General features: G+C 42.0%; 1 protein-coding gene across 3 annotated transcripts in view; it reads left to right on the top strand.

Annotated features, from left to right (window-relative positions):
• Nucleotides 1-20,745, top strand: part of ZMAT3 (zinc finger matrin-type 3) — a 52,032-nt gene that overhangs the window by 18,678 nt on the left and 12,609 nt on the right. For all 3 annotated transcript variants that reach the window (XM_030822845.1, XM_012510812.2, XM_030822844.1), the window contains exon 3: nucleotides 20,207-20,326. In XM_030822845.1, coding sequence (XP_030678705.1) covers nucleotides 20,207-20,326 — 120 coding nt within the window. The remainder of the gene's footprint in view (nucleotides 1-20,206; nucleotides 20,327-20,745) is intronic.

Genomic DNA, 20,745 nt, shown 5'->3' with positions numbered 1-20,745 from the left:
AGGTAATGTAAGGCCTCTAGATTTGTTCTTTTTGCTTAGTCTTGCTTTGGCTATGAGGGCTCTTATTTGGTTCCATATGATTTTTTTTCTAGTTCTGTGAAGAATGATGATGGTATTTTGATGGGAATTGCATTGAATTTGATGATGGTATTTTGATGGGAATTGCATTGACTTTGTAGATTGCTTTTCACAGTGTGGTCATTTTCACAACATTGATTCTACCCATCATGAGCATGGCTTGTGTTTCCGTTTGTTTGTGTCATCTATGATTTCTTTCAGCAGTGTTTTGTACTTTTCTTTGTAGAGGTCTTTCAGCTCTTCAGTTAAGCATATTCCTATGTATTTTATTTTTTTTTGTAGGTATTGTAAAAGGGGTTGAGTTCTTGATTTGATTCTCTGCTTGGTAGCTGTTGGTGTATAGTGGCGTATAGCAGAGCTACTGATTTGAGTATATTAATTTTGTATCCTAAAACTTTGCGGAATTCATTTACCAGTACCAAAAGCTTTTTGGATAAGTCTTTAGGATTTTCTAGATACACAATCATTTTCATTAGCAAACAGTGACAGTTTGACTTCCTCTTTACTGATTTGAATGCCCTTTATTTCTTTCTCTTGTCTGATTGCTCTGGCTAGGATTTCCAGTACTAGGGTGAATAAAAGTGGTGAAAGTGGGCATCCTTGTCTTGTTCCAGTTCTCAGGGGGAATGCTTTCAACTTTTCTGCATTCAGTATAATGATGGCTGTGGGTTTGTCATAGATGGCTTTTATTACCTTAAGGTGTGTTCCTTCTATGCTGATTTTGCTGAGGGTTTTAACCATAAAGGGATGCTGGATTTTGTCAAATGCTTTTTCTATGTCTATTGAGGTGATCATATGATTTTTGTTTTTAATTCTGTTTATGTAGTGTATCACATTTATTGACTTGAGGATGTTAAACCATCCCTAGATGTAAAACCATCCCCAAATCCCTGGTGTGAAACCCACTTGATCATGGCTTATTATCTTTTTGATATGCTGTTGGATTTGGTTAGCTAGTATTTTGTTGAGGATTTTTGCATCTATGTTCATCAGGGATATTGGTCTGTAAGTTTCTTTTTTTTGTAATATCCTTTCCTGGTATTAGGGTGATATGGACTTCATAGAATGATTTAGGGAGGATTCCCTCTTTCTTTGTCTTTTGGAGTAGTGTCAGTAGGATTGGTATCAGTTCTTTGAATGTCTGATAGAATTCAGCTGTGCATCTTTCTGGTCTTGGACTTTTTTTTTATTGGTAACTTTTTAATTACCGTTGCAATCTCACTGCTTGTTATTGGTCTGTTCAGTTTCTATGTATTCTTGGTTTAATCTAGGAGGGTTGTATATTTCTATCCATCTCCTTTAGGTTTTCTAGTTTATGCACATAAAGGTGTTCACAGTAGCCTTGAATGATTTTTTGTATTTCTGTGGTATTTGTTGTAATAGCTCCCATTTCATTTCTAATTGAGCTTATTTGGATTTTCTCTCTTATTTTCTTGGCTAACCTCAATAATGGTTTATCAATTTTATTTATCTTGTCAAAAAACCAACTTTTTGTTTCACTTAATCTTTTGTATTTTTTTTTTGTTTCAATTTCACTTAGTTCTGTTCTGATCTTGACTATTTATTTTCTTCTGCTGGGTTTGGGTTTGGATTGTTTTGTTTCTCCAGTTCTGTGAGGTGTGACCTTACATTGTCTATTTGTGTTCTTTCAGACTTTTTTTTTGAGATGGAGTCTCACTCTAGACTAGATTAGAGTGCAGTGGTGTGATCTTGGCTCACTGCCAGCTCTGCCTCCCAGGTTCATGCCATTCTCCTACCTCAGCCTCCCGAGTAGCTGAGACTACAGTCGCCCACCACCACGCCTGGCTAATTTTTTGTATTTTTAGTAGAGACGGGGTTTCACCATGTTAGCCAGGATGATCTCAATCTCCTGACCTCGTGATCTGCCTGCCTTGGCCTCCCAAAGTGCTGGGATTACAGGCGTGAGCAACCATGCCTGACCTCTTTCAAACTTTTTGATGTAGGCAGTTAATGCCATGAACTTTCCTCTTAGCACTGCCTTTGCTGTATCCCAGAGGTTTTCATAGGTTGTGTCACTATTATCGTTCAGTTCAAATAATTTTTTAATTTCCATCTTGATTTTATTGTTGACCCAACAATCATTCAGGAGCAGGTTATTTAATTTCCATGTATTTGCATGGTTTTGAGGGTTTCTTCTGGAGTTGATTTCCAATTTTATTCCACTGTGGTGTGAGAAAGTACTTGCTATAAGTTCGATTTTCTTAAATTTGTTGAGACTTGTTTTGTGGCTATTATATGGTCTAGAAGAATGTTTGACGTGCTGATGAATAGAATGTATATTCTGCAGTTGTTGAGTAGGATCTTCTGTAAATATCTGTGAAGTGCATTTGTTGTAATGTATAGTTTATTGTTTCTTTGTTGCCTTTCTGTCTTAAAGACCTGTCTAGTGCTGTCAGTGGAGTGTTGAAGTCCCCCACAATTATTGTATTGCTGTCTATCTCATTTGTTAGGTCTAGTAGTAATTGTTTTATACGTTTGGAAGCTCCAGTATTAGGTGCATATATATTTAGGATTGTGATATTTTCCTTTTGGACTAGTCCTTTTATTATTGTATAATGTCCCTCTTTGTCTTTTTTAACTGCTGTTGCTTTAAAGTTTGTTTTGTCTCAAATAAGAATAGCTATTCCTGCTCACTTTTGTTGTCCATTTGCATGGAATATCTTTTTTTACCCCTTTACCTTAAGTTTATGTGAGTCCTTATGTATCACATGAGTCTCTTGAAGATAGCAGATACTTGGTTGGTGAATTCTTATCCGTTCTGCCATTTGGAATCTTTTAAGTGGAGAATTTAGGCAATTTGCATTCAGTGTTAATACTGAGATGTGAAGTACTATTTTGTTCATTGTGCTGTTTTTTTTTTTTTTTTTTTTTTTTTTTTTGCCTGAATACCTTGGGTTTTTTTCCATTGTGTTATTTTGTAGGTCCTGTGAGATTTATGCTTCAAGTGTATTTATGCTTTTTGTGTATTTTGAGGATTTGGTTCAAGATTTAGAACTCCTTTTAGTAGTTCTTGTAGTGCTGGCTTGGTAGTGGCAAATTCTCTCAGAAGTTTTTTGTCTGACAAAGACAGTATCTTTCCTTCATTTATACAGCTTAATTTCACTGGATACAAAGTTCTTGGCTGTTAATTGTTTTGTTTAAGAAGGCTAAAGATAGGACCCCAGTCCCTTCTAGCTTGTAGGGTTTCGGCTGAGAAATCTGCTGTTAATCTGATAGGTTTTCCTTTATAGGTTACCTGATGCTTTTGCCTCACAGCTCTTAAGATTCTTTCTTTCATCTTGACTTTAGGTAACCTGATGACTGTATGCCTAGGCGATGATCTTTTTGCAATGAATTTCCTAGGTGTTCTTTGAGCTTCTTATATTCGGATGTCTAGATCTCTAGCAAGGCTGGGGAAGTTTTCCTCAACTATTCCCTCAAATATGTTTTGCAAACTTTTATATTTCTCTTCTTCCTCAGGAACAGCAATTATTCTTAGGTTTGGTCATTTATCATAATCTCAAACTTCTTGGAGGCTTTGTTCATTTTTTAAAAATTCTTTTTTCTTTGTCTTTATCGATTTGGGTTAATTTGAAAGCCTTATCTTTGAGCTCTGAAGTTCTTTCTCCTACTTGTTCGATTCTGTTGCTGAGACTTTTCAGTGCATTTTGCATTTCTCTGAGCATGTCCTTTATTTCCAGAAGTTGTGATTGTTTTTTATTTATGCTATCTATTTCACTGAAAATTTTCCATTCATACCTGTATTATTTTTTGATTTATTTAAGTTGGACTTCACCTTTCTCTGGTGCCTCCTTTTTTTTCTGAGACTGAGTCTCACTCTGTGGCCCAGGCAGGAGTGCAGTCACATGATCTCAGCTCACTGCAACCTCTGCCTCCCAGACTGAAGCGATTCTCCTGCTTCAGCCTCCTGAGTAGCTGAGACTATAGGCGAGCACCACCACATCTGGCTTTTTTTTTTGTATTTTTTGTAGAGATTGGGTTTCACTATGTTGGCCAGGCTGGTCTTGAACTCCTGACCTCAGGTGATCTGCCTGCGTCAGCCTCCTAAAGTGCTGGGATTACAAGCGTGAGCCACCGCGCTTGGCCTGGTGCCTCCTTGATTGGATTAGTAGTTGACCTTCTGAATTCCTTTTCTGGCAATTCAGAGATTTCACCTTGGTGTGGATCCACTGCTGGCAAGCTAGGGTGATCTTTTGGGGGTGTTAAAGAACCTTGTTTTGTCATGTCACAAGAATTATTTTTGTGGTTCTTCCTCATTTGGGTAGACTATGTCAGAGGGAAGATCTGGGACTCAAGGGCTGCTCTTCAGATTCTTTTGTCCCACAGGGTGCTCCCCTGATGTGGTGCTCTCACCTTTCCCCTAGGGATGGGGCTTACTGAGAGCTGAACTGCAATAATTGTTATTTTTTTCTGGATCTAGCCACCTAGTGGAGCTACTGGGCTCTGGGTTGGTACTGGGGAGTGTCTGCAGGGAGTCCTGTGATATGATTCATTTTCATGTCTGTCAGCTGTGGATACCAGCACCTGCTCTGGTGGAGGTAGCCAGGGAGTGAAGTGGACTCAGTGAGGGTCCTTGGTTGTTATTTTTGTGAAGTGTGCTGGTTTTGTGTTGGTTGGTCTCCAGCCAGGAGGTGACGCTTTCAAGAGTGCATCAGCTATGGTAGTATAGAGATGATCACGTGGTGGGTGGGGCCCCAAAGCTCCCAAGAGGTTATGTCCTTTGTCTTCGACTACCAGGGTGGGTAGAGAAGACCATCAGGTGGGGGCAGGGTTAGGCATGTCTGAGCTCAGTCTCTCCTTGGGTGGGGCTTGCTGCAGCTGCTATGGGGAATAGGGGTGTGAATGGGCCAATGGAGTTATGTTCCCAGGGGGATTATGGCTGCCTCTGCTGTGTCACACAGGTCACCAGGGAATTGGGGGAAAGCTGGCTGTTACAGGCCTCACCCAGCTCCCATGCATCCCACAGCCCAAAAGGCTGGTCTGCCTCCCACTGTGCCTCATCTGCAGCACTGAGTTCATTTCCAGGCAGCTGGTGGGCAGGGCTGAGAACTTGCCCCAGACCACAAGCCTCCCAGCTGAGAAAGCAGGCGGACTCAATTCCTCAGCTGTCCCACGGAGCCTGCAGTGGCAATCCACCTCCTTCAAGGGGTCTGTGGATACCCTCGGCTTTCCTGGTATGTTCCTGCTGTAGTTCTTGGAGCAAAAGTTCATGATGTGGGTCTCCACACACTGCTCTGTCCGTCTGAGTGGGAGCTGATAGTTAGTCCTGCCTCCTGTCTGCTATTTTCCCTGCAAATTTGCATACTTTTCTTAGTTGCCATTATTATCATTATGTTGTGGATGCCATATCTGCTTGAATACTACTGGGGATGCTGCTTTGGAAATAAAATACCGGATACTATCTCACCTTGACCCCTCCACTATTACTGGGTACCTCTTCTGCCTTTTCATGGACTGTGTTCCTGTAGTCATGCTCTTCAGCTCCTATATCAGCTGTTCTTCTGCTTTTAGTGTCTTCTTCCTGTTGTCATACAGACAAGCCTGTAAAACCCATCTTTCAAAGAGTTTTCCATTGATCCCATTTCTCTGTCTAGCTGCATGCTGGATTTCTCTGCTCCCTGTCATAGAGCTCTTCTGCATAATTGCCTGTACTGGGTGTTTTCCTAGTTAAACCACTTCACATGACCTTTATCTCTCACTGTTCTACTGAAGTGATTCTTAGCTAGGCCAGTTGTGACCTCTGTCTTTGCAAATCCAAGTATCACTTCTCTATCCTGACTTTATTCACAGTAGCTTTTGACCTGATGAACCACTCCCTTTTTTGGTTATTGTTATGTTGAATGATTATGAAATCCTTCAGATATAAGGTACCAAAAATATAATAAACATTTGTATTTGCCATCTAGCTTAAAGAGTAAAAATTATTAATTCAGCTGAAGTCCCCATGTATCTCTTCCCAATTGTATCCCTATCCTATGCCTCTAGATGTAGCCGCTATACTGGATTGATATTTATTGTTACCACACATTGTTTCTGTGTATTTGCTACCTATGTGTTCCCCTATATAAGTATATAGTGTTGTTTTTTATATTTTTAGACCCTATATTAAAAATTATTCTTACATATCTTCTTTTGCAGTTTGCTCTTTTTATTTAGTATTTTGTTATGAGACCCATTCATGTTTCCATGCATGGCCCTAGAGTGTTTACTTTCACTGCTGTGTAGTGTTCCTCTGTATGAATAATCTACAATTTATCTATTATCCTGTAGGTGGTCACTTACATTGTTTCCACCTTTTTTGCTGTTACAAACAATACTTCTAGGAGCATCCTTATGGATATCTCCTATGTATGTTTCTGTTTGGTAATACCTAGAACTATAGTTCCTGGGTCATAATGTATTTAACTAGACTCTTCTTTTGAGCCACTTTGTTCCAGACTTCTATGCCACTACACTTGTCTGGTTTTTATCTTATTTCATGGGCATTCTCAATCTCATTTTTGGATTCTTTGCCACACTCGATATTGTAGTGTCTTAGAGGTTTGTCCTTTGCTCTCTATCACCGAGTTGTCTAGTAACTTACCTAGTTTCATGGTTTTATTTAATTTTATTTATTATTATTATTATTTTTTATACTTTAAGTTCTGGGGTACATGTGCACAATGTGCAGGTTTGATACATAGGTGTACATGTGCCATATTGGTTTGCTGCACCCATCAACTTGTCATTGACATTAGGTATATCTCCTAATGCTATCCCTCCCTTAGTCCCCCACCCCCTGACAGGCCCTAGTGTGTGATGTTCCCCGCCCTGTGTCCAAGTGATATCCTTGTTCAATTCCCACCTATGAGTGAGAACATAAGGTATTTGGTTTTCCGTCCTTGTGATAGTTGGCTGAGAATGATGGCTTCCAGCTTCATCCATGTCCCTGCAAAGGACATGAACTTGTCCTTTTTTATGGCTGCATAGTATTCCATGGTGTATATGTGTCACATTTTCTTTTCTTTTTTTTTGAGACGGAGTCTTGCTCTGTTGTCCAGGCTGGAGTGCAGTGGTGTGATCTTGGCTCACTGCAAGCTCCGCCTCCCGGGTTCATGCCATTCTCCTGCCTCAGCCTCCTGAGTAGCTGGGACTACAGGCACCCGCCACCACGCCCGGCTAATTTTTTGTAGTTTTAGTAGAGACAGGGTTTCACCGTGTTGGCTGGGATGATCTCAATCTCCTGACCTCGTGATCCTCCCACCTCGGCCTCCCAAAGTGTTGGGATTACAGGCATGAGCCACCGTGCCCGGCCACCACATTTTCTTAATCCAGTCTACCATTGACGGACATTTGGGTTGGTTCCAAATCCTTGCTGTTGTGAATAGTGCCGCAATAAACATACGTGTGCATGTGTCTTTATAGTAGCATGATTTATAATCCTTTGGGTATATACCTAGTAATGGGATTGCTGGGTCAAATGGTATTTCTAGTTTTAGATCCTTAAGGGATTGCCACTCTGTCTTCCACAATGGTTGAACTAATTTATACTCCCAGCAACAGTGTAAAGTGTTCCTATTTCTCCACATCCTCTCCAGCATCTGTTGTTTCCTGACTTTTTAATGATTGCCATTCTAACTGGTGTGAGATGGTATCTTCATTGTGGTTTTGATTTCCATTTCTCTGATGACAAATGATGATGAGCATTTTTCCACGTATCTGTTGGCTGCATAGACGTCTTCTTTTGAGAAGTGTCTGTTCATATCCTTTGCCCACTTTTTGATGGGGTTCTTTGTTTTTTTCTTGTAAATTTGTTTGAGTTCTTTGTAGATTCTGGATATTAGCCCTTTGTCAGATGGGTAGATTGCAAAAATTTTCTCCCATTCTGTAGGTTGCCTGTTCACTCTGATGGTAGTTTCTTTTGCTGTGAAGAAGCTCTTTAGTTTAATTAGATCCCATTTGTCTATTTTGGCTTTTGTTGCCATTGCTTTTGGTGTTTAGTCATGAAGTCTGTGCCCATGCCTGTGTCCTGAATGGTATTGCCTAGGTTTTCTTCTAGGATTTTTATGGTTTTAGGTCTAACATTTAAGTCTTTAATCCATCTTGAATTAATTTTTGTATAAGGTGTAAGGAAGGGATCCAGTTTCAGCTTTCTACATATGGCTAGCCAGTTTTCCCAGCACTATTTATTAAATAGGGAATCCTTTCCCCATTGCTTGTTTTTGTCAGGTTTGTCAAAGATCAGGTGGTTGTAGATGTGTGGTGTTATTTCTGAGGGCTCTGTTCTGTTCCATTGGTCTATATGTCTGTTTTGGTACCAGTACCATGCTGTTTTGGTTACTGTAGCCTTGTAGTATAGTTTGAAGTCAGGTAGCATGATGCCTCCAGATTTGTTCTTTTGGCTTAGGATTGTCTTGGCAATGGGGGCTCTTTTTTTGGTTCCATATGAACTTTAAAGTAGTTTTTTCCAATTCCGTGAAGAAAGTCATTGGTAGCTTCATGGGGATGGCATTGAATCTATAAATTACCTTGGGCAGTATGGCTATTTTCATGATATTGATTCTTCCTATTCATGAGCATGGAATGTTTTTCCATTTGTTTGTGTCCTCTTTTATTTCCTTGAGCAGTGGTTTGTAGCTCTCTTTGAAGAGGTCTGTCACATCCCTCGTAAGTTGGATTCCTAGGTATTTTATTGTCTTTGTAGCAATTGTGAATGGGAGTTCACTCATGATTTGGCTCTCTGATTGTCTGTTATTGATGTATAGGAGTGCTTGTGATTTTTGCACATTGATTTTGTATCTTGAGACTTTGCTGATGTTGCTTATCAGCTTAAGGAGATTTTGGGCTGAGATGATGGGGTTTTCTAAATATGCAATCATGTCATCTGCAAGCAGGGACAATTTGACTTCCTCTTTTCCTAATTGAATACCCTTTATTTCTTTCTCTTGCCTGATTGCCCTGGCCAGAACTTCCAACACTATGTTGAATAGGAGTGGTGAGAGAGGGCATCCTTGTCTTGTGCCAGTTTTCAAAGAGAATGCTTCCAGTTTTTGCCCATTCAGTGTGATATTGGCTGTGGGTTTGTCATAAATAGCTCTTATTATTTTGAGATACATTCCATCAATACCTAATTTATTGAGAGTTTTTGGCATGAAGGCTGTTGAATTTTGTCGAAGGCCTTTTCTGCATCTATTGAGATAATCATGTGGTTTTTGTCATTGGTTCTGTTTATGTGATGGATTATGTTTTTTTGATTTGTGTATGTTGAACCAGCCTTGCATCCCAGGGATGAAGCTGACCTGATCATGGTGGATAACCTTTTTGATATGCTGCTGGATTCCGTTTCCCAGTATTTTATTGAGGATTTTCGCATCGATGTTTATCAGGGATATTGGTCTAAAATTCTCTTTTTTTGTGTGTGTCTCTGCCAGGTTTTGGTGTCAGGATGAAGTTGGCCTCATAAAATGAGTTAAGGAGGATTCCTTCTTTTTATTGATTGAAATAGTTTCAGAAGGAATGGTACCAGCTCCTCTTTGTACCTCTGGTAGAATTCGGCTGTGAATCTGTCTGGCCCTGAACTTTTTTTGATTGGTAGGCTATTAATTATTGCCTCAATTTCAGAGCCTGTTATTGGTCTATTCAGAAATTCAACTTCTTCCTGGTTTAGTCTTGGGAGGGTGTATGTGCCCAGGAGTTTATCCATTTCTTCTAGACTTTCTAGTTTATTTACATAGAGGTGTTTATAGTATTCTCTGATGGTAGTTTGTATTTCTGTGGGATCAGAGGTGACATCCCCTTTATCATTTTTTATTGCGTCTATTTGATTCTTCTCTCTTTTCTTCTTTACTAGTCTTGCTAGCAGTCTCTCAATTTTGTTGATCTTTTAAAAAACCAGCTCCTGGATTTATTGATCTTTTTGAAGGGATTTTTGTGTCTCTATCTCTTTCAGTTCTGCTCTGATCTTAGTTATTTCTTGTCTTCTGCTAGCCTTTGAATTTGTTTGCTCTTGCTTCTCTAGTTCTTTTAATTGTGATGTTAGGGTGTCAATTTTAGATCTTTCCTGCTTTCTCTTGGGGGCATTTAGTGCTATAAATTTCCCTCTACACACTGCTTTGAATGTGTCCCAGAGACTCTGGTACATTGTGTTTTTGTTCTCATTTGTTTCAAAGAACATCTTTATTTCTGCCTTCATTTCGTTATTTACCCAGTAGTCATTCAGGAGCAAGTTGTTCAGTTTCCATGTAGTTGTGCAGTTTTGAGTGAGTTTCTTAATCCTGAGTTCTAATTTGATTGCACTGTGGTCTGTCTGAGAGACAGTTTGTTGTGATTTCTGTTCTTTTACATTTGCTGAGGAAGACTTTACTTCCAATTATGTGGTCAATTTTAGAATAAGTGTGATGTGGTGCTGAGAAGAATGTATATTCTGTTGATTTGGGGTGGAGAGTTCTGGAGATGTCTATTAGGTCTCCTTGGTACAGAGCTGAGTTCAAGTCCTGGATATCCTTGTTAACCTTCTGTCTCGTTAATCTGTCTGATATTGACAGTGGGATGTTAAAGTCTCCTATTATTATTGTGTGGGAGTCTAAGTCTCTTTGTAGGTCTCTAAGGACTTGCTTTCTGAATCTGGATGCTCGCATATTGGGTGCATATATATTTAGGATAGTTAGCTCTTCTCATTGAATTGATCCCTTTACCATTATGTAATGGCCTTCTTTGTCTCATTTGATCTTTGTTGATTTAAAGTATGTTTTATCAGAGAGTAGGATTGCAACCCCTGCTTTTTTTTTTGCTTTCCATTTGCTTGGTAGATCTTCCTCCATCCCTTTATTTTGAGCCTCTGTGCGTCTTTGCACATGAGATGGGTCTCCTGAATACAGCACACTGATGGGTCTTGACTCTATCTAATTTGCCAGTCTGTGTCTTTTAATTGGGGCATTTAGCCCATTTACATTTAAGGGTAATATTGTTATGTGTGAATTTGATCCTGTCATTGTGATGTTTGCTTGTTGTTTTGCCCATTAATTGATGCAGTTTCTTGATAGCATTGATGGTCTTTATAATTTGGCATGGTTTTGCAGTGGTTGGTACCAGTTGTTTCTTTCTATATTTAGTGCTTCCTTCAGGAACTCTTGTAAGGCAGGCCTGGTGGTGACAAAATCTCTCAGCATTTGCTTGTCTGTAAAGGATTTCATTTGTCCTTCACTTATGAAGCTTAGTTTGGCTGGATATGAAATTCTGGGTTGAAAATTTTCTTTAAGAAAGTTGAATATTGGCCCCCACTCTTTCCTGGCTTGTAGGGTTTCTGCCGAAAGAACCACTGTTAGTCTGATGGGCTTCCCTTTGTGGGTAACTCGACCTTTCTCTGGCTGCCCTTAACATTTTTTCCTTCATTTCAGCCGTGGTGAATCTGACAATTACATGTCTTGGGGTTGCTCTTCTCAAGGAGTATCTTTGTGGCATTCCCTGTATTTCCTGAATTTGAATGTTGGCCTGCCTTGCTAGGTTGGGGAAGTTCTCCTGGATAATATCCTGAAGAGTGTTTTTCAACTTGGTTCCATTCTCTCTATCACTTTCAGGTACACCAATCAAACATAGATGTGGTCTTTTCACATAGTCCCATATTTCTTGGAGGCTTTGTTCATTTCTTTTTACTCTTTTTTCTCTAACCATGTCTTCTTGCTTTATTTCATTAATTAATTTGATCTTCAATCACTGATACCCTTTCTTCCACTTGATCGAATCGGCTATTGAAGTTTATGCGTGTGTCACGAAGTTCTCATGCCATGGTTTTCAGCTCCAGCAGGTCATTTAAGGTCTTCTCTACACTGTTTATTCTAGTTAGCCATTCATCTAACCTTTTTTCAAGGTTTTTAGCTTCCTTGTGATGGGTTCAAACATGCTCCTTTAGCTTGGAGAAGTTTGTTATTACCGACCTTCTGAAGTCTACTTCTGTCAGCTCGTTAAAGTCATTCTTCATCCAGCTTTGTTCCGTTTCTGGTGACGAGCTGTGATCCTTTGGAGAAGAGGCACTCTGATTTTTAGAATTTTCAGCTTTTCTGCTCTGGTTTCTCCCCATCTTTTTGGTTTTATCTACCTTTGGTCTTTGATGTTGGTGACCTACAGATGGGGTTTGGTGTAGACGTCCTTTTTGTTGATGTTGATGCTATTCCTTTCTGTTTGTTAGTTTTCCTTCTAATAGGTCCCTCAGCTGTAGGTCTGTTGGAGTTTGCTGGAGGTCCACTCCAGACCCTGTTTGCCTGGGTATCACCAGCAGAGGCTGCAGAACAGCAAATATTGCAGAACAGCAAGTATTGCTGCCTGATCCTTCCTCCGGAAGCTTCATCCCAGAGGGGCACCCACCTATACGAGGTGTCCGTTGGCCCTTAATGGGAGGTGTCTCCCAGTTAGGCTACACGGAGGTCAGGGAGCCACTTGAAGAGGCAGTCTGTCCATTCTCAGAGCTCAAACGCCGTGTTGGGAGAACCACTGTGCTCTTCATAGCTGTCAGACAGGAACTTTGAACTCTGCAGAAGTTGTCTGCTGCCTTTTGTTCAGCTAAGCCCTGCCCACTGAGGCAGAGTCTGGAGGCAGTAGGCCTTGCTGAGCTGTGGTGGGCTCTGCCCAGTTCGAGCTTCCCAGCCACTTTGTTTACCTACTCAAGCCTCAGCAATGGCTGACGCCCCTGCCCCAGCCAAGCTGCCACCTTGCAGTTTGATCTCAGACTGCTGCGTTAGCAGTGAGCAAGGCTCCATGGGCGTGGGACCTGCCAAGCCAGGCACGGGAGAGTATCTCCTTGTTTGTTGGTTGCTAAGACCTTGGGAAAAGCACAGTATTTGGGCGAAAGTGTCCCGTTTTTCCAGGTACAGTCTGTCACAGCTTCTTTTGGCTAGGAAAGGGAAATCCCCTGACCCTTTGGCTTCCTGGTTGAGGTGAAACCCCACCCTGCTTCAGCTCACCCTCTGTGGGCTACACCCACTGTCCAACCAGTCCCAGTGAGATGAACCATGTATACCTCAGTTTGAAATGCGGATATCACCCGTCTTCTGCGTCCATCACACTGGGAGCTGCAGATCAGAGCTGTTCCTATTTGGCCATCCTGTATTTTATTTTATTTTTTGAGACAGGGTCTCGCTTTGTCACCCAGCTGGAGTTTAGTGTTGCAGTCATGGCTCACTGCAACCTCAACCTTCTGGGTTTAACCGATCCTTCCACCTCAGTGCTCCCGGTAGCTGGGACCATAGGTTTGCACCACCATGCCTGGCTCAATTTTTTTTTTTTTTTTTTTTTTAGAGATGGGGTTTTGTCATTTTGCCCAGTTTGGTCTCAAAGTCTTGGACTCAAGTGATCCTTCTGCCTCAGCCTCCCAAAGTGCTGGGATTATAGGCATGAGCCACTGTGCCTGGCCCTAGTTCCATGGTTTTAAATTCCACCTACATACTGATAACTCAGCTTCTATCTCTAACCTGACCTCGTTCATAAACTCCAGGTTGGTCTCTCTTTGGACATCTGAAAGGGATCTCAGACTTAACACAGCCAAGTGGGTCTCTTGATGCCCAGCTCTTCCCTCTTTCTCTACATTGCACGGCTGGAGCCATCTCATGCTTCAGCTTTTAGCTGACATGTATCTCCCCAGAGAAGCCTTGTCTGCCCACCCCACCCTATCCCTGTCCATTATCTGTTACATCATCCTATTTTATTTTTTGCAGAGCAGTTGTCAGTCACACTGTTTTCTTTGGTTGTGTGTGTGTACATATATATATGTACATGTATATATTCTGTTTATGTCCCCTAGAAAAGTTTCTTGAGGGCAGAGACTTTGCCTTTGTTCACTGTTTTATCTCCTTTTCTTAGAATGGTGGCCAGAACATAGAGGTTAGTCAGTAACTATTTAACCCTGTTATCTTCTGCCAGAGTTGTAGATTCAAATTCTCACCTGTTTTTAGAAGATTTCTAAACCTTCTTAGCCTTGACTTCCTTAGTGCTAATGTTGCAGGTTTTGTAGTTCAGCAAGCGGGAGGAAATGGCACAATGTCTTTTTCTGCCCCGTTGCTCAGTGAGCGGGACGGAGGGTTGCAGTGTAAGGATTCCTTTGGTGCTGCTTCACCAGCCAGAAATCTCTGTGGCTGCTGTGTCCTCTGCCTGGGGCCTCATTCCACCAAGCTCACTCCGCCCACTCAGCCTGGCAGGCTGTGCTTGGCTTGTGCCTTGGCCTGGATCCTGTGCCCACTGAGGGATCTGCACTCGGCCTGTGGCTCCACTGGTTGTGTTGCCAGCAGCTTCTGCATTGGGTGTTGTCATCTAGATGAGGAGAATGTGGGTGGTGCCCCAAAACTCAGAGATGTCAGCAATGGCAGAGTCCCAAGGTGTGTTACAACTTTCACCTGGGGAGTCCCAAGATCTGACCTCCCAAGAAATGTTGCAGCTTTCTGTTGTTCCCACCACCTATAGCTTGGCGAACAGGGGCATGTTACAGCTCATTCGGTCCCACCACCCGCAGCTCAGTGAATGGGTGTGTGTTACAGGTTGGCCTATTCTGGGTTCTTGTCCCGTGACCAAGAGGAATAAGAGGAATAAGGTACATGGACACTGGAGAGTGAGTAGGGTGGAGAAGAATTTCATTGAGGGACAGAAGGAAAGCTCTCAGTGGAGAGGGGGCCCAAGAGTGATTAGCCCTCTGTGTGAGAGGGGACCCAAAAGAGGTTTGCCATCTGTGGGGTTGAGTCTGGGATTTTTATGGTCTCAGAATGGGGTAGTGTGTGCTGATTGGTTCACGGGTGGGCTTGGAAAAAGCACCATTTGATTGCCTAAAAGGCGTCGAGGAAGTTCTCACTCTGGTTGTGGACTCCACCTGGAACTGGCAGCTCAGTTTTCAGGCTTTAAACTGCCTTTGGCATGAAGGTTGGGTTTCACAGGGACCCATCCCTGTCTGCCTAGGAATTTATCTGTCTCCAGTTGCTGTCACTAAGCCACACATTGCACTCTCTTGGATTCATTAAAAGGTCTTTCGGTTGTCTCAATCTCATATTGAGATTGAGATTGTTGACTCTTATCTTCTTCCCCAAAGCCTTTTTTCCTCCCCACACCTTTAAAAATTTTTCATAAATATTTCCATCTACCCTGTGGTTCACCTCCCTTCTACCCTCTTTTCCAATATGCTATTACTTGTTCTTACCTTCTTCATAGTTCCTGTGTCTTTCTCCTTTATCCAGCCATTATCTTGCTTCAGGCCCATTTTGCAAGCTCTTATCTGTCTCCACTCTGTCTAGGTGATGGTTTTTGGCTCCATAGCTTTAAATACCATCCACATTCAGATCATTCCTGAGAGTCTGTCTTCATCCTGACCACACTCTTGAACTCCAGTTTGGTTGTGGGCTTCTACGATAACATACTGTCTGATTTTTATCTTACATTTTGGCTAGACATTCTCAATCTCATTTTCTGGATCTTCATTCTCTACTAGACTCTATATTGCAGTGTCTAGGATTTTGTCCTTGACTCTCCTCTGTGTATCTTCCCAGCTTCCAGCTTTGGTCTGCTACCCTGATGCTCATCTTTGTCAAATACAATCAAGTCATGCACTGCTTTGCTTAAAGTTCCTCAGAGGCTCCCTGCTGCCTCTGAAGTCCAAGTTCTTTTTTTTTTTTTTTTTTTTGAGACGGAGTCTCGCTCTGTCGCCCAGGCTGGAGTGCAGTGGCCCAATCTCGGCTCACTGCAAGCTCCGCCTCCCGGGTTCGCGCCATTCTCCTGCCTCAGCCTCTCTGAGTAGCTGGGACTACAGGCGCCCGCCACCACGCCTGGCTAATTTTTTTGTATTTTTAGTAGAGACGGGGTTTCACCGTGGTCTCGATCTCCTGACCTCGTGATCCGCCCGCCTCGGCCTCCCAAAGTGCTGGGATTGCAAGCGTGAGCCACCGCGCCCGGCCAGAAGTCCAAGTTCTTTATCGTGGGCAAAGGCATTAAGAATGAGCCCCCTGTGTGTTCCCATTTCTGCCTCTCCTCCAAAGGATCTAGAAGACCGTTATCTCTCCTTGTGGCCCCTCAACACTGAAGGCTGGGCTTTTGCTCTTGCTATTTTGTCGGTGCACAGTTTTCTTTTCCCTTCCTTCTTACCTCCCCTGTAAACATTTGCTAATTTAAAAAGATGAGTCAGTGGCCCCCTTTTCAGGGAAGTCTTCCATGATACATTCAGGCAAGAGTAAGAAATTCCTTCTCTGTGTTCTCCTAGCAGTTTATTATCTTCGTTATAATACTTGGTTCATTTATCCAACAGTTATTTATTGCTTGCTTGCTATACTCTGGAAACCATTTTAGGTGTTGGGATTAGAACAGTAAACAAGACAGATAAGGTCCTCATTTTCAAGGAGTCTACATCACAGAGCGGAGGAAAGAGAAAAAAAACAAGTAAACAGGCCAGGCGCGGTGGCTCACGCTTGTAATCCCAGCACTTTGGGAGGCCGAGGCGGGCGGATCACAAGGCCAGGAGATCGAGACCACGGTGAAACCCCGTCTCTACTAAAAATACAAAAAAATTAGCCAGGCGTGGTGGCGGGCGCCTGTAGTCCCAGCTACTCAGAGAGGCTGAGGCAGGAGAATGGCGCGAACCCGGGAGGCGGAGCTTGCAGTGAGCCGAGATTGGGCCACTGCACTCCAGCCTGGGCGACAGAGCGAAACTCCGTCTCAAAAAACAAACAAACAAAAAAAACAAGTAAACAAACTATATTATTTTAGATAGTGATTAATGGTACTAAGATAAAATAAAACCAGACAGTGTGGTAATATGATGGAGTGTGTGTGGTGTGGGGAGGGGGAATGGTTGTGACACTTGAGAGTGAGTGAGGTCCAGTTTGAGTTGAGACTTGAAAGATTAGAAGGAGCCAGCCTTACAGAGATCTGTAAGAGGTACATTCTAGGCAAAAGGAACAGTTAAGTGCAAAGGCCTTGGACTTGGTGTGAGCTTGGCATGTTTAAGGAGCACATGCAGCCTAGTGAGCCAGGAGCATAATGAGCAGGGGAAGGAAGCAGTGCTGTCTGACATAAGACCCGAGAGGTAGACGGGGCCAGATCATGTAGGGCCTTACAGGTAAGATTTGTCAATTAGACGGGGCCAGAACATGTAGGGCCTTATAGGTAAGATTTGTCAATTTTAAGTATAGCAGGAAGCCATTGGAAGAGTTTTATGTGAGGGAGTGACATGGAACTGATTCATGTCAAGAATTATTACTTTGGTTTATAATGAGGAGAATTCTAGGACAAGATTAACAGCAGAGACCAATTAGGAGTTGTTACTTACTGCAAATGACCACCGTTACCTACTGCAAACGAAAAATATTGGTACCTTGGATTACTGTGGTATTTGTAGTATCCATGGAGAGAAGTGGAGTGATGTGGGATGTATTTTGAATGACAAGACTTGCTGATGGGTTGAATGTGTTGGGCTTAGGAAAGGATGGAATCAGGAAAAGGACCCCTTGGTTTTTCTTGGGTAACTTTGTGGATGGTGGTGCCATTTAGCTACTGTGGATGACTAGTGGTGGTGGTGATGGTGATGATGAGGAAGTTCTATGGAGGAGGAATCAAAAGTTATTTTAAGTTGGATATGCTTCTTAAGACGTGAAAGTATGGATGACCAGGAAGAAGTTGGATATATGGTTAATGGTACTAAGATAAAATAAAACAAGACAGTGTAGTAATATGATGGAGTGTGTGTGGTGTGGGGAGGGGGAATGGTTGTGACACTTGAGAGTGAGTGAGGTCCAGTTTGAGTTGAGACTTGAAAGATTAGAAGGAGCTAGCCATACAGAGATCTGTAAGAGGTACATTCTAGGCAAAAGGAACAGTTAAGTGAAGGTCAAGGATGGAGACTGATGATTTGGGGAGTCGCCAACTTACTCATGGTATTTGAAAGCTATAGGTCTGGATAAAATAACCTAGAGTCAGAGAATAGAAGAGGGCCAAGGGTGGGTCCTTGGACATTGTAGAGTTTAGAGGTCTGATAGAGGAGGAGAGGTGGGGAGGGAAGAAGGAGTATAGATGATAGAAAGAGGAATGTTTCAAGAAGGAAATGAACTGTATCATGCTACTTTGAGTTCCAGTAAGGTGGAGGCACATATGTGACCACTGGATTTGACTCCGGAGTTCACTGTGACCATGGTAAAAGCACCTTTAGGGTATTGAAGTGAGGAGAAGATGGATCTTAGTTCATTACTCTATTTAGCTGCTTATGTATCTGTCTCCTCTTCTATGTGCTAGTCCTTAGTTGATTTCTAGGGCTTAGCATATAAATAGATGGTGAATAAATGTTTGCCTGCAGGTTTGAGTTTTACAATGCAGTTTAAAGAATAATATACTGTTTTACCCTTATTTAGAATGCTTTTGTACTATTGACCCTTGCCACTAGTTTGTGTCAGTTCAAGGAATATAATCATGTGACTAATAAAACGTGATGAGAAACGCAAGTTCATGTTAGTAGAGGTTCTTAGTGCATCTTGAAGGCATAATGCTGTAGTGGAAAGGGCCATTCTTTGATTTGGAAGGCCTGTCTCAGGCTTTGGCTGTGCTATTTAGCCCTTGAGAAGGGAGCTGGGGGCAAGTTCCTTACAGTCTCTGGATCGCAGTTCCTTGGCTGTCATAAATGGACAATATTAACAAATTCCTCTTACAAGATTTTTGTGAGCAGCAAATGAATAAATGCAATGAACTTCCTTTGTAAGTTTGTAAGTATCTTTTTGATACTCTGTAAGTGCAATTTTTTTTTTTTTTTTTTTTTTTGAGACGGAGTCTCGCTCTGTCGCCCAGGCTGGAGTGCAGTGGCGCAATCTCGGCTCACTGCAAGCTCCGCCTCCCGGGTTCACGCCATTCTCCTGCCTCAGCCTCTCCGAGTAGCTGGGACTACAGGCGCCCGCCACCACGCCCGGCTAATTTTTTTGTATTTTTAGTAGAGACGGGGTTTCACCGTGGTCTCGATCTCCTGACCTTGTGATCCGCCCGCCTCGGCCTCCCAAAGTGCTGGGATTACAAGCGTGAGCCACTGCGCCCGGCCTGTAAGTGCAATTTTAAAAGAATAATTGGATTATCCATTTCATTACTAACTTATAAAGTACATTAGATCAGAGTGTCATGAAATTCATATTTAACTGTGGCATATAAATGGCAAGAAGTTCGGTGAGGACATAAGTCACTGGAAAATGTGATACTTCTTTTTTTTTTTTTTTTTTTTTTGAGACAGAGTCTAACTTTGTCACCCAGGCTGGAGTGCAGTGGTGTGATTTCAGCTCACTGCAACCTTCACCTCCCGGGTTCAAGTGGTTGTCCTGCCTCAGCCTCCCGAGTAGCTGGCATTACAGGTGTGCGCCACCATGCTTAGCTAATTTTTGTATTTTTAGTAGAGATGGGGTTTCACCATGTTGGTCAGGTCTTGAAGTCCTGACCTCAGGTGATCCACCCTCCTTGGCCTCCCAAAGTGCTGAGATTACAGGCGTGAGCCACCGCACCCAACCAATGTGATACTTTTTAAGAAACATATAGGAAATTAATTTCCTTTGGCTGTGTTCTCTTGTCTTTCCCAGATAAATTTAATTGTTCTGTTAGAGCCAAAGAGTAGGCTCTTTTACTTCAAGATCTAGCAATCAAATCTAGCACGATAGTAGTCTGTTTACCCCCAGGGTTGTGTATGTATGAAGAAATAAAATGTAGTTAGTATTACTTGTGTATTTTTCTTTTTTTTAAAAAGTGATTAAGTAAATACATTGATTAACTCAGTTTGACACACTTTCTCATGGTGATTAGTTTTCTTTCTTTCTTTTTTTTAATCCATAGGAGATATCAAGATCCCTAGTAGATGCCTAAAACCGTGATATTTCTGAACCCTTCTATATGCGTTTTTTTTTCCTGTACATACATAACCTATGATAAAGTTTAATTTATAAATTGGGCCAGTAAGAGAATAACAACAATAATTAATTAGAAAAAAGAACAATTATAAAAATATACTGTCATGGAAATTATGTGAATGTGGTCTCTCTCTCAAAATATCTTAATATTTTTGGACCACAGTTGACCATGGCTAACTGAAATTGCTGAAACTGCAGATAAGGGGGGACTGCTGTTCTCATTTTGTTTTTATTTCTAGGGTAAAAATCATGGTAAGAAACTCCGAAATTACTATGCAGCAAATAGCTGTCCTCCTCCTGCTAGAATGAGCAATGTGGTCGAGCCTGCAGCTACTCCAGTTGTTCCAGTCCCTCCGCAGGTGAGACATGTGTGTCAGGGTGAAGCAGCATTAGGGTGGAAGCTGTAGTATGCACAAATGGTTATGGATGACATTTGTCGTCCATGTGTCCATTAGGGTACAGTTGGGAAAATAATCCTGAAAGATGCTGCTTGGTACTTTTAACTCCTTGAACTACAGTGCTGGATTTAATGCAGGCTATTGTTATATGAGTCTTTATACATTTCTTAAAATTCTGGGCTAAATGGGCTGGGTGAGGTCGCTCACGCCTGTAATCCCAGCACTTTGGGAGGCTGAGACGGGCGAATCATGAGGTCAGGAGATCGAGACCATCCTGGCTAAGACGGTGAAACCCTGTCCCAATTAAAAATACAGAAAATTAGCCATCAGAGAGCCTGTGTAAACATGTTTTGGACCTTGCTATTATGAAACAGACTTGA

The sequence above is a fragment of the Nomascus leucogenys genome, chromosome 11 (assembly GCF_006542625.1).
Source record: "Nomascus leucogenys isolate Asia chromosome 11, Asia_NLE_v1, whole genome shotgun sequence".
NCBI lineage: Eukaryota > Metazoa > Chordata > Mammalia > Primates > Hylobatidae > Nomascus > Nomascus leucogenys.
Note: the sequence above shows the minus strand (reverse complement) of the source record. Positions and strands in the feature narration are given on the sequence as shown.